We start from the raw sequence: 14,003 nt of genomic DNA, 5'->3' as shown, positions 1-14,003 counted from the left end.
GCCTTCAAACAAGCTGGAAATATGGGAGGACCTAAAGATAATAAGTAAGCCCAAATATTCTGTATTGTAGCGCATCCTTGAGCTCTATGTAACAGGAGCTTTTTGTTTGCATCATAGTATGTACATGACTCTTCTTTTCCTATCTCATTGAATAATCAGGTTTAAACCTAAGTATTCATAAAGCAAGGAGGTCAGTGTCTTTCTAGACAATACTTGTTTGTGATGGTGGTGATATCGTTGTTTTAAGGTATGGTATAAAAACTGTATGTGCTTACGTTAGGTATTATATTGTCAATGTATTTTAAAGGAATTTTTTTATCCAGCCCAAATAGCAACTTTAATTTCATATTTTACACAAAATTTCATTAGTAATAAAAATTTTATTCAAAAAACATCCCTAGGCCTTTTATATACTTCTCAAACCTTTATACCAGCAGGCTTTCCTATCTCTTCATCTGTTTCAGCTGCCATATCTCCCAGGTGATGCGTGAGTCTCCCCTGCTGGAAGACAGCGTAAACTTGTCGAGTGTCCCACATTTGCTTCCAGCTGTTGCCCTTTCTCACGTGCCCTGTGAACAGCTATTTCAAAATTCTCTTTCTTCATTTCTTTGCGCCTACTCACTCTTTGGTACTATACCCTAGTTTCTGCTCTTGTCTCTACCTAAGCAGTCCTCATAGGCACCAGAAGTAGGCTCTGTGCTTCTGAATCCACTGGGCTTTTTCAACTGGCCACACCGTTTGACACCTTCTCTGCGCTGAACACCGCATTGGGCTGCTGAGAGGCAAATCTCCCTGTTTTCCTATCCTCTCTACCTTATCCAAATCTCTACTGGCCTTCACTTTTACCTGTCACTGAAAGCAGGAGTTCTTCCATACTCCACCTTTCTAAGCTCGAAGCTAGCTCTCGGGACTTCTGAATTCTAAAGATACAACTTACTCAAGCCTTGCTTTATCTTGTCCCATCCACACACCCGTGCTGGAGAGAGACCCAGCGCCTCACTAGGCAGGCATATACCAACAGAGTTACATGCCCAGATTGCTTGCCTTTCCCAGCTTCTAACCTAGAATTGCTTTGCCCAATTCATATTTATAAGTAGTACTTCAGCTGAGAAATCCTACCTAGTCAAGCTTGACACTAGCCTGCTATCCCAACACTGAGACCTACCTTAGCTACAGAGTAAGACCCTGTTTAAAAACAAGACTGGGGAGGGAGGGAGGGAGACATCAATTATCAAATGTATATTATAAAGAGATACATTAAGTATAAAATATTTTAAATTGGTATATTTTGTGCTTAATCTATTTACTGTTATATTTGCTAAGGTTAACTTATTAAAAAATAGTCAAAGGAATAGGTCATGATTTTTTACATTTATTGATGTTTTAGTCACAATGCCAAAGGGTTTCTCTTCTCTCTGAAGGTTTCACAAGAAGTATTGTAGCTGTATATAGCACGTGTATGCTGGTGGTTCTTTTGCGAGTCCAGTTAAACATAATTGGTGGATATATTTACCTGGATAATGCAACAGTTGGCAAAAATGGCACTGTAAGTTTAACAGACTTGAGCGTACATGAGTCTTTGTCTTTTAAGAGGTTCAACTTTTAACTAAATATTACTTATTCTGAGTACTTTGAACTATTAATCAGCTCTGAGAAACAGACTTTAAAGAATGTTAAGCTCCTTTGACTCTATTTCTGTTCTGCACAGAGCATTCTGGCTCCTCCAGATGTACAGCAGCAGTATTTATCAAGTATTCAGCACCTCCTTGGAGATGGTAAGATTCCAATCTGCTGGAAGCACGTCTTTATTATTGAGGAAGGTTTTAAGTGAACAAGGCTCTGTTTTCCTTTTAATTTTGCTTTTTTGTTTGACAGGCCTGACAGAGTTGGTCACTGTCATTAAACAAGCTGTACAAAGGATCTTAGGAAGGTATGCTATGTCCTCTGTCTTTTCTGACTTCCTGGTTCTAGTGATAAAAGAAAAGTTAGAGCTGCTCATGGTGGCACACAGTTCTGTCATCCCAGGTACTCTGAGGCTGAGGCAGGAGGATCCCAAGTTCAGGGCTTACAAAAAAGGCCAGCTTCATCAAATTAATGGACTCTGTCTCCAAGTTTATAAATAGAGAAAAAGTAGGTGTGGAATGGGCATATGTAGAGCATTTATTTGCTCTGTATGCTTGAGGTCTCTGATTCCTCAGTACTGCAGAGCGAAGCAGAGAATGGCATGACTGTCCTAGGGAAACTGGGTAACACGATGCAGACACCAACCCTGCGTATGTGTTACAGTCTACTAGATCATTATCAGCCTTTTCACACTGGGGAATATTTTTCATATTTTATTGTTTATTGACTGATTTCCAAACAAATTAGAAATATAAAAAATACTTCTTTAAAAATCTGCCTACCTGTCCCTTATACTAATAAGACCTATAATTGTGACAGGGCTTTCCTTGTGAAATCTGTGTGAAGGCTTACTGTGGCTCTGGAGTAATGTCCTTATCTGGTGGCTGGCTTCCCAGTGCATTCCAGTCCAGCAGCATAAGGTTAGACTAAGTAGTGCAGGCTGTCACATGCCAGCTTCCTGGGAAAGGAGTGTTAGGAAGAATGACCTGTCATTTCAGTTTATCTAATGCAATCTCCTCTATTTCCAGTGTTTCTCTTAAACATTCCTTGTCCCTTTTGGACTTGGAGCAAAAACTAAAAGAAATCAGAATTCTTGTTGAGCAACATCGGACTTCTTGGAATGATAAAGATGTGTCCCGGTCTTCACTGTGCCAGTACATGATGCCAGATGAGGAGACACCATTGGCAGCTCAGGTACTTCATTCATAGCCCTTTCTAAATGTCTAACTTACACTCCATATTTCATAAACCTGTTACTCTCTCTTGAATTATGGATTTCTGAGTCTTACACTTCAAGAATTTAAATAAAGCCCTAAACATTAGAAAAGCTGTAATATAATTTATAATAGCACATAATCTTGGGTATTTAGCAGATTTTTATTGAGTCATTGTTAGGTTTCAAGCTCTTTGATATATGCTGTGAATAAAGAGGACAATATAAGTTCATTGCATTTTGGGAACATAAGAGACAAGTTCAGTTAGCGTAGCTAGCAGTGTTTATAGAGATTGCACAGAACCTAGAGGAAAATCATACTAGCGACAAGATCATGAAGAGTTTTGTGCAGTTAGATAAAAAATTTTCACTTCATTTGCAGAAATAAATTTTAATGAAACTAGGAATACATTCAACTTAAATTCATGGCCTCTTTTTCTTTGTTACAAATATATTTAATGTTAATACATTAAATATTAATATATATGTACTGTCATACACACACATACACATGCATGATTGAAAAATAAAACCTTTTTTAAAAGAATGAATAATATCTATAGGTCGACAACCAGAAGGAAGCTCTAGCCCGTCAACTGAGAAGCAAACAAGGCCTGGTATAATACTAGTGTTGCTGTGCCCTGGTGCGCCCCAAGCAGGTGCTGCGGAAGTGTCTCACTAAGCAATACAAATGCCAGGGAGTTTTGTTATAGACTCAGGTTATGGAACTAGTGTTTAAATTAGTAAGCTTTGTACCTTTATAGGTTCAGCTGAATGCATTTTTTGCCATTGGAAAAGAATAGCTCTGACATGTAGCTGGAGAAGCCTGGGACAGTTTGCTCAGCAGGGAAGCCCTGTACACTACACTGTTCATTATCATTGCTCAAGAGTTTTCTCTTTGCAAGGAGACTTGAATGATGACCTGTTTGGGTGCTGAGAGAGACTACATGATTAAACAAGCAAGCAAGAAAAAGAACAATGGAAGGAGGAAAGGAAAGGAAAGGAAAGGAAAGGAAAGGAAAGGAAAGGAAAAAGGAAAGGAAAGGAAAAAGGAAAGGAAAGGAAAAAGGAAAGGAAAGGAAAAAGAAAAGTTGTGGCCCATCAAGGGAGTTTTATGAGTGTAAGGAGAATAGGTGGGACAAAATTAATGAAAGAGCCAGCCATGTTGTGTCTCAGGAGGCAGGAGGATCACTACGTTTTAGGCCAGCTTGGGCTCCATAGGGAGACCTCATTTCAAACAGAAGAGAGAAATTTATGAAAGAAATTAGCAAATTATTATAAAGTAGGATCTCAGTAAAATGCAACAAGAGAATTTAAAAAGTCTAAACTCAGAAATCTGCCTGTCTCTGCCTCCTGAGTGTTGGGATTAAAGGCGTGCACCACCACCAGCCTGGTCTACAGAGTGAATTCCAGGACAGCCAGGGCTACACAGAGAAACCCTGTCTTGAAAAACAAACAAACAAACAAACAAAAAGTCTAAACCCATAAAACAATTTCCAAATTTTAGAATTCAACAGTGGTACAAAATAAAAAGGATGTACGGGATTAGATCCAGAGTGGGGACAGGATTGAGGACTGAGACATGACACTTAGGATGAAACAAGGGACCTCACGATAGTTAGAATAAAAAGAAAGGGACCAAGACGGGAAAGAAAAACAAGAAACCTCACACATCCTAATAAAATGTCTCAGTATTTGAAGAAGTGTGAGCTGGTCTGTGCTCGGTGTGTAGGATAAGTGTGTGGTGCATCCATGTAAGTGTGTAGGTGGTATACAGACATGTGTAGACCAGAGCAGGTGTGTCTTCCTCTGTTGCTCTGAACTGTACTGCACTGAGATAGGCTTTCACTGAACCTGGAACCCAGCGTTCTGGCTAGGTCTGCTGGCCAGCAGTTCTGAGATGCACTTGCCTCTGTCCTCAGTGCTTGGGTTAGAGGCATGGGGAGCCTTACCTGGATTTTCACAGGAGCACTGGGAGTTCACACCCATTCTGCAGGCTTGTGGTGCAAGGACACTGATCTACTGAGCCAGCATTCTGTCCCCTATTAGTCTTAACATCTGCTACTTATCTTTATGGGTGCCAGAAACATCCAAACAGACCAAATAAAGAAAGCTTTACAAAGTGTTCTTCAATTCATGTTTTAAATGCTGCCTACATATTTACATAAACCTTTATATGTATGTAGTTTGTCATTTGGCAGGTTTTAATTTTTGTTGACAAAGCAGAGATAATCAAGTTTGCCGAATGCTTGAGTGTTTAATGTGATTACTTCATTCATGGCTTTGTAATATTTGCACCTCTGAAGTGTAGATTTTTGATTTTACAGGCCTATGGGCTTTCTCACAGAGATATCACCACTATTAAACTTCTCAATGAGACAAGAGACATGCTGGAAAGGTATGTAGAGTGCATATAAATGGTGCCTGTATTTTTGATGTAAATAAGACTATTTTCTAGTATTTCCTAAGCAAATATTTAATATATTATCTGAAAATTAAAATTTTGATCTCTTCCCCTCCTTTAGGTAGGATTTCCTATCTAAAGTAGAAGGAAGCAGTTGTGTACTTCAAGTATATCCCGCATTCCTTACTGGCCTCTCCTATCCATGTTCCCTGATTCTTGATACTCTCTCTCCCTTGTCACCCCTCTCCCAACCAATAGTCTTACTTGTTTCCCTAGACAGCTTCTCTTCTTCTTTCATGCCACATATCTATACACTATTTTATGTGTGTATATAAAATGTAGGACCCACTAGTGAAAATGTATTTTTCTTCCTAAGACTGGCTTCATTTACTTAATATGATTAGCTCTAGTTTTATCCATCTTCCTCCAAACATTACTCCTTTGTCTATACACCACATTGTCTGTACTATCCTTCCATCCCTCTGTTGATGCACACCTAGGCTGGGTTGCATGACTGAGCCATTGTAAATAGTGCTGCAGTAAACATGTGTGTGCAGGTGCCTGTGTGGCACGCTGACTGGGACCCTTTGGATAAACACTCAGAAGGGGCATAGCCACATCACACGATGGGTCTACTTTTAGTCTTTGAGGACCCTCCATGCTGGTTTCTATACTGGCTAGATTTGTTTGTGTTCTTGCCAGCTGACATTTTAAAAATACATTGTATAAAATGCATATTAATATGAAACAAATCTAATGAGTAGTCTCATGATGTTAGGCTAAACATTACAACTCATTTTTATGCTGAATTTTGAAAAACTGATAAATTTAGACAGTTTTCATGTTATGAAAAGTGGATTGTGACTAGAAATGTTAATGATTCTCAAAAGCAATCACATAGTTATGGGGGGGGGCTGTGTTTTGTTTATTTGTTTTGCCCACTAGGAATCTAAAAAGTGTTATACTTCTTTTTTTATCTAGTCCAGATTTTAGTACAGTTTTGAATACCTGTCTAAACAGAGGCTTCAGTCGGCTTCTAGACAACATGGCTGAATTCTTTCGACCCACTGAGCAGGACCTACAACATGGTAACTCCATAAACAGGTAACTTGGAATGTAAAACATTATAATATGGACATATGCTCTTAAAATGTGATGCTTTGAATATGTTTATATTGTTATGCCAGATAAAAAGAAATCTTAGGGAGCTAGAAAGGTGGCTCAGAGGTTGAGAACACTAGCTGTTCTTCCAGAGGACCCGAGCTCAGTTCCCAGCACCCACATGGCAGCTCACAACTGTCTGCAACTCCAGTTCCAGGGGATCCAACACACTCACACAGACAGACATGTATGCAGGCAAAACACAAACATACATAAAATAAAAATAAGTAACTTTTTGTTATAAAAAAAGAAATCTTAGGTGATAAACGGCACCCCGAGTTTCAGCAAATTAAACTCTTCTAACCCAATGACTACTTTATTGACAAAAGTTCCTTCTGAATTTAATAATCAAATTTGCATTTTCTCCCCATACTTTTGCTACTACAGTGAAGTGTTTGCCTCTAGAAACTACCATTTTATTAAGTCAAAATCCATTTTTCTTTAATTCCTTAGACTTAAAAGCTGGAACAGTAGTCATTATTGACCTGAATTAATATTCAATGGTCTGAGCATGGCAATAACAGACACTCTGGTAGATTCTTGTTCAATGAATTATTTTCTTATCGTTATATTTTATTTATATTCCAATAATTATTTTCAGAAAGGCTTAAATATATTCATTTTATGTCATTATAGAATTGAGAATACCTAGTTGGTTCAATTATTAGTAATGTTTGTCATTTCTGTTACTACATAATGGGCCTTTGTTGTTGGGACTTATCTTTAGGGGATATCTAATGTAATTGTTAGCCTAGGCCTAGCAAGGTATTTTTTGGCTGGTTCTTGGGGACCCTTCTTTATTATGTGGGAAAGGGTAATTTGCCCTTAATGTTGAGTGTTTGGAGCGCTCAGAGTAGTAAGGTTTACTCTTAAAACAATTTATACCTACCCTTAAAAATAGATTTCAGCTAATCTTATATACTCTCTGTAGCCAAGAGACTCCAATTAATGGATTTCCAGTAAAACCTGTACTTGTCGAAGTACCAGTTATTCCCCCAGGTGAGGTAAAGAATTGCAATAGTTGGATCCAGAATTGCAATAGTCCTAGGCCAGCCAGGGCTACAAAGAAAGACCCTGCTTTAAAAACTAATGTTTATAATTGTATTAATTTGTGTGAACATGCACATATGTCTGTGCGTCTGCATGGGGGGAGGCATCTTTCTGGTAAGGTGGGTATTGGGAATCAAACTTGGGTTGTTAGGGCTTTTTTTGCTGAGCTATCTCACTAGCGTTTGGTTCATTTTCTTAAATAGCTATGATGTCTACAACCTCCATACCATGTTGTATAACAGCGATGACATACAACATGAGGGAAGTGTTAATAAAAGTGCTGAAGGATGAAGTTGACTGTAGATATGAAATAGGAAACCATAGATGGGAAGCATGCAGTGTGTGCTGAGAGAAGTAAAAGAACACATGGCCACTAAGGGGAGACTCCAAATGTAACTGAAACATGAAGTTCCAGTTGAATGTAGCAAGTGCTGGTCGTGCAGGAGGGGGAGATGATGCTGTAGGCATTCAGCAGGCGGCTGGTCAAGAGCTGCTGTAGTTGGAGTGCAGCTTAGTGTGTGAGATCAAGTATCTGTTTATGTTACAACCTGTCATTCTTTTCATTTTTAAACATTTGTTTTAGTTTACAAATTAATTCTTTAATATTACGTTTGCACATGTGTTATTATATGCCTTCCATGTGCTAGTGCTTGAGGAGGCCAGAAGAGAGCTTTAGAACCTCAAGAACTGGAGGTCCACATGGTTGTGAGCTGCCTGATACGCTGCTGGGAATTGTACCCTAGTCCTCTGCAGGAGCAGTCAGTGCTTTTAACCTCTGAGCCATCTCTCCACCTCCCACCTTAGAGCATAAATAACCTTAAGATTTTTCAAGTGATGAGAGTAAATAAAAGCTAATTTAGGTCTAAAGGCAAGGAAGGCTGAATGGACAATAACCTGATTGACATCAGAATATAGAATTTTAGTTATAATTCAACATTATTACTAACAGGAATAATATCAAAAATGAAAGAAAGACTAAGTGTTAGGAAAACTATTACCGTGAACTTAACAATAACATGTTAATAAAACACTGCCTGCAGGATGGCTCTGTAGGTAAAGGCACCTGCTGCCAAGCCTGCTGCCCCAAGTTCAATTCTTGAAACCTGCAAGGTGTGAAGAAAGAATTGATTCTTCCAGTTTGTACTCTTACCTTCCCTTGTACATGCACACACACACACACACACACACATATATGTACAGTAAATAAATAATAAAAATGTTGGCAGGACAAAAGTCATACTTACTTTTGAAAAGGCATAGAATAAGAAATTTGTTGCATCTTACTGTAAATAAAAATTGATATAATAAAAATTGAAATCAAAAGCAAATATGCTTATTGATGAAACAGGATGGTTTTATTAAATTCAGAAACAGAATTAAAATTGTCTATGTTGGGATGTTCAGATGTACTTTTGCGTATTCTGATGAATGTAGAAAGACTCGGAAATGACCAGTCTTGAAGAGCAAAATTTAGGAGCACCATTGAATTTTCTAATATTTATTTTTAAGACAGACAAGAAATAAGGTGATAAATGACTCATAATTTTCTGTTAAGTATATTTTTTCAAAATGTAAGATCATTTTTAACTGGAAAAATAATGTTTGAACTTTAAACGGGTTAAATTCTTCACCTAACATCAATCAATAGAAATTATCAAAATACTACTGAGAGCCCACAGGAGACTGGAAGGCAGCTCTGTTGGTATAATGTTGTCATGTGATAGTTAAAGTTAACCTGGTCAGATAATGACTGACAGTTCACAGGAGTAAAGACTTACCATGTGTTTGCCTGTCCTGTGGACCTAGGACAAGAGTGTGGGGTGTGGGAGAGGTACTGCGGCAGGACTTCTCACAGGGTAGGGAGACCAGAGGCAGCTGACATGGTTACTGAAGACATTACACATGTACCCTTTGACCCGGAACTCTGTTTACACAGATAAATCAAATAAATATTGAAAAAACAGGCAAGAATGTGAGTGCTGGCTCTAGGAAGCTGGTGATAGTGTGATTGCACATATGAACTACCACCTAATTATTGAAAACAGCAGACAGAGACGTAGAAAGGTTCTTATGACAAAAATATGATAGAGCTTTAAGTTGAAAAAGAATAAAAAAATATAAAAATATATAAAAATTGCCAGAAGAAAATATCCACAACATCAACTATAGCTGTTACTTTTAGATAGGGAACTTATATTTTGGTTTTCTATTAATATACTTTTATAAGCATTCTTCAATGATATGTGTATACTGTTATAATTAACATGTTAAATGCCTGTGTATAATTTAGAAAATAACTGCTGTGGTAATTTGTTTTCAGTCTGTCCAGTGTCAGCCTGCCTTTAGCTAAGATAATTCCCATAGTGAACGGGCAGATCCATTCAGTTTGCAGTGAGACACCTAGTCATTTTGTGCAGGTAAGTGAGACGCTTGGGTGTACTGAAAACACGCTGTGTTCATGGTTGTTTCCAAAACGATAGTACACTCCCTGCTGGCATCATCCCTTTGAAATAGAGCTTGTAACCGTATTCTGAGTGGTCGCTTGCCCACAAGAGCAGCTGTGCTCGACAGCAAATGCATGGTAATACCTTTCCCCTGCTGTCCGACGCTAGTTAGACTGCGCTCCGGGAGGATGTCCTGGGGATTGGCCACATTTTGGAGCATCATACTTTGCATTAACAATGCATTTCTTCATAGTTTGAAAAAAATTTAAAATATATGGTAAACAAGATGTTTCCATAACTAATAAAATAGCTGCTAATAGTGCCTCAACAGTCTGCTCACTAAACCAAACTATTACAGCTCCATTGCTTCTTTCCTCTGGAAAGCATTTTATTAAAAGGATAACTTTGAATCTGTGTATTTTTTTTTAGTCAGTGTTAACTTGAGAAGTGTACTGTAAGTTTAAAAGGTTTTACAGTATGGCTCAGTAGCAAACTGCTGTAGTGATTTGTTCTTCAGAGTCTAAGTCCTCCATGTCCACAGGACAGCTCCCTGGTGTCGTTGTCTGCAACAATGGAATGTGCGGTCCTGGGGCAATGCAGAGCAATGATAAGGGCTCCTGTCTCTGTGAGTCATTAGCCTGTCCTTTAGACCCAGGTGGCTCTGCCCTGTGCTCCCTGGTCACACCTCCCAAACCTAAGAGCTGGCCAGTCACACTACAGAAGAACCAGTAATGAAGGCTGATGACATGTCACTGAGCTGTAAGCCTTACACAGTTTTTCTGCTTCTGCCAACATCTCTAGCATGACCCAGAAACATCCATTTTATCAAATTCATGAGACTACAACAACGTATAATATACAGCAGCCACAGTTTGAAGGCTTAAGTAATTTTGTACATTGTATTTTGATTCAAACCCATATAACTGATAATCAAAACAAAATGTTAAGTTTTATTGTCTGCATTTGTAGTCGTGATTTTAAATAAGGACCCATAGGCTTTACTAGACAGCAAATGGACCCCTGGTAGTGAAGGCTGCAATGTCTTTCCTGTTCACCTTCAGATATTTATTCCAGCTTCTCAGGACGTGCTTTCCGTTGGTCTTCATTAGGATTTACAGACATGACCGACCTCAGGAGCCCAAGAAAATGAGGGGAAAGTTTATTTGATACCTATGGAAATAGAAAGCTCAAACTCACACAGGAACAACTGAAAGATAATAAGTAAAGATAAAAGCATAGTACTGTCCCTGAATTTAGGGACATAACTATCTTGATGTTCATGTTTTTGTTTTCCTCATGTAGCATCAAACTGTGTTTTTTGACTTGAGAAAACTACAGAGACAATGAAAAAAAAAAATAACAGGAAAATCCCTCATGTGAGGGCCAAGTCTGGTAACTCAGTCCACAGTGTAAATGGTGGCAGAGCACTTGCAACAGAACTAGTGAGGTGTAGACGCAAACTGAATATCTAAACCCAGGAATGTAGCAGGCAGCTCCATACCCACACAAGAACAAGGAGTTAGGAGCCATCAGCTTGATTTAGTAAAGGGGTGCAGGGGCTTGTCGGGGGTTCCATTCAATGGTAAATGTGGGTTTTTGTTTATTTATTTATTTGTGTGAATAGTTCAGATGGAGACAGCCGGACACTCCTCTGTGTCCATCGCCATGTCACTGGGCCCTGCTTGTGCTCTGGGTTTTAGTTATAGAAAAACCTCTAAGCTTAAGACATTTATGTATTTTTCATTTACACAATAAAATAATGTAAGCAGCAGCTGGGTGTGACGATGCACATCAGTAGCCCTGGCACTCAGGCTGAGGCGGGAGCCACGACCAGTGTGGGCTACACCAAGACCTGTGCCAAAACCAAGCAAACACACCTTAGCATCTAAGTACTGGAGTCAGTTTACACTTGTCGGAGGGCTGTGGATGCCTGAGGTGCATTGCAGCTGTAGTGCAGAAGTGCAGAAGCAGCCTCAGGAGAACAGGCACAGACAGGAAAACACACACACACACACTTTTAAAATTTTTAATTTAATCTTTTTTTACACTCTAGATTTTATCCCTTCGCTGTCCACCCTCTGACTGTTCCACATCCCATACCTCCCCCACCCACCTCAATCTCCATAAGGATGTCCCCACCCCCACCCTCACCCTACCAGACCTCCCTACTCCCTGGGGCCTCATGAGTTCACTTCCTATCATTTTAAGGGAAAACACTTTATAGTTCTCAAAATACATTTAAAAGAAAATGTAGGAGATAGCAATGTTGTCTTTCTAAACTGATAAGATGTAACGGAAGTTGTAATAACTTCCACAACTGTCCTAAGAATTTGAAAAAGAATTTGAAGACAAATTTCCCTTTCCCATTTAAGACTGACGCAGTTTGAGCCTGTGGTCCTACTTCAAGGAAACATGACATTTCAGTTAATTAAAACAAAAGGTGATTTCTTCCCACAGCTTTAGATTCACCAGCAGGAGATTGAGAGCCTCTGCTATAAAGTGTATGCTTATGGTTTGTGTATATGTGCTCATATAAAATAGACATATACTACATATATAAGAATTATTTGCTATATTTTCTAGAAATAAGAAACTGACCAGGATTTCCTCTGATTTAGTATAAGGAAAGCACCCCTTCTCTTAGTTTCTCCTTGTTCCTGAGTACACAAAACTTCAAGACAGATGCATTGCACACCATCTAACTTCTTACAAACTGTTCTGTCATCCTTGTCACCAGGATCTGCTGATGATGGAACAAGTGAAAGACTTTGCTGCTAATGTGTACGAAGCGTTTAGTACCCCCCAACAACTGGAGAAATGATTGTTTTCTTTCAAGAAAAACTACAGCGGATTCAGCTACACTAAAAAGTACTCTGAATAAATCACCTACACAATTTGCAACCAAATGCCTAATAAAGTCTGTTCTTGAGCAAAGTCTTCATTTCATAATGAAGTAGATTCATTTAGCACCTTACTGTATTTTTAATTCATCAGCAGTCTACTTCATCAGGTGTATCTGACTGGTGCACAAGTTACATCAGGCTCAATCATGATTTCTTAAAGTCTGGAGAGCTGATCCAAACCAACTAGGTACTTCCATCCGTATATGGAATGGAATGTGGTGTCCTTTCACCCATAGAATGAGGGAAGATGTGTCTTGAAAAGTAGATCTAGGAGTGGTGGACTCTGAAATTAGGATGTTTAACTAACTATGAAGTTTCCTGGACTCGGAAGTAAGCAAGAGCAAGCCAGATTCTCTCCGGCCACCCTGATAAGGCACATGTGATTTGCTTGAACATACTTGCCAGGGGGCTTATCACCAAGGAGTCAGTGCATTTGAACCCTGTGATCAACTCTTCTTTACTGTTGTTTCTTCAATATTTATTTACAGCATTTTCTAAAGCTTTGTTAGCAACCCTCAGAAGGTTGTATATAGATTTTCAGGCTAATGTTATGTCGCTTACTCACAATTATTAATAATTACAGAGGTTTATTCATTTGTGTATAAATTTAATAACTTTGTATTGATTTTGAGTATGATAACTTGTTGCAATAAACTATTTTAATAAAATATAGTTTTGTTTAGTTAATGCTTTTTAGCCATTAATTTATTTGTCCTTTAGTAATATTTTTTTTTATGAGAGCTTGCTAGTTTAAAGTTTTAACTGGTATATAGTTGGTGCTTTCTTATAACTTGTTTCTTTTTTTCAGAAAAACTAATTAAAAATAAATTATCTCTTGTCTGTAGCTTACCTGTGGTTCTTCATTGAGAAGGGCATTAAAGCAGAAGTGACTGAATCACGTGTCAGCAATAGATTATCTATATCTGGTAATAAATTGTTCTCACAACAGAGTTTTATGTCCTTGCCACATTAAACAGTATAGCTAAATAGGAGATGGTAGAAAATGAATTGTAAAGGCCTTTGTAAAGCTTGGCTGAGGTTTATAACAAGACAACCATGTATAAAAAAAAGAGGTCAGAAGAGACACACTTATTTTTAACATTCAATAAGATTTACTGATACTGTCATTTCTAACTGAGAAAGAACTTGCCTTTTGAAACATTAGGAGATGTATATATGTATGTATGTATGTATGTATGTATGTA

At 38.4% G+C, this 14,003-nt stretch overlaps 1 protein-coding gene across 2 annotated transcripts in view; it reads left to right on the top strand.

Annotated features, from left to right (window-relative positions):
- Pex3 (peroxisomal biogenesis factor 3) overlaps positions 1 to 13,485 on the top strand; it is a 29,036-nt gene extending 15,551 nt beyond the window's left edge. For both annotated transcript variants that reach the window (XM_021174773.2, XM_021174772.1), the window contains exons 4-12: positions 1 to 44; positions 1,422 to 1,546; positions 1,709 to 1,775; positions 1,876 to 1,930; positions 2,652 to 2,817; positions 5,164 to 5,234; positions 6,222 to 6,344; positions 9,772 to 9,868; positions 12,633 to 13,485. In XM_021174773.2, the coding sequence (XP_021030432.1) occupies positions 1 to 44; positions 1,422 to 1,546; positions 1,709 to 1,775; positions 1,876 to 1,930; positions 2,652 to 2,817; positions 5,164 to 5,234; positions 6,222 to 6,344; positions 9,772 to 9,868; positions 12,633 to 12,716 (832 nt within the window). In that variant the 3' untranslated portion in view covers positions 12,717 to 13,485. The remainder of the gene's footprint in view (positions 45 to 1,421; positions 1,547 to 1,708; positions 1,776 to 1,875; positions 1,931 to 2,651; positions 2,818 to 5,163; positions 5,235 to 6,221; positions 6,345 to 9,771; positions 9,869 to 12,632) is intronic.
- Positions 13,486 to 14,003: the final 518 nt, after the last annotated feature.

The sequence above is a fragment of the Mus caroli genome, chromosome 10, assembly GCF_900094665.2.
Source record: "Mus caroli chromosome 10, CAROLI_EIJ_v1.1, whole genome shotgun sequence".
Classification (NCBI taxonomy): Eukaryota; Metazoa; Chordata; class Mammalia; order Rodentia; family Muridae; genus Mus; species Mus caroli.
Note: the sequence above shows the minus strand (reverse complement) of the source record. Positions and strands in the feature narration are given on the sequence as shown.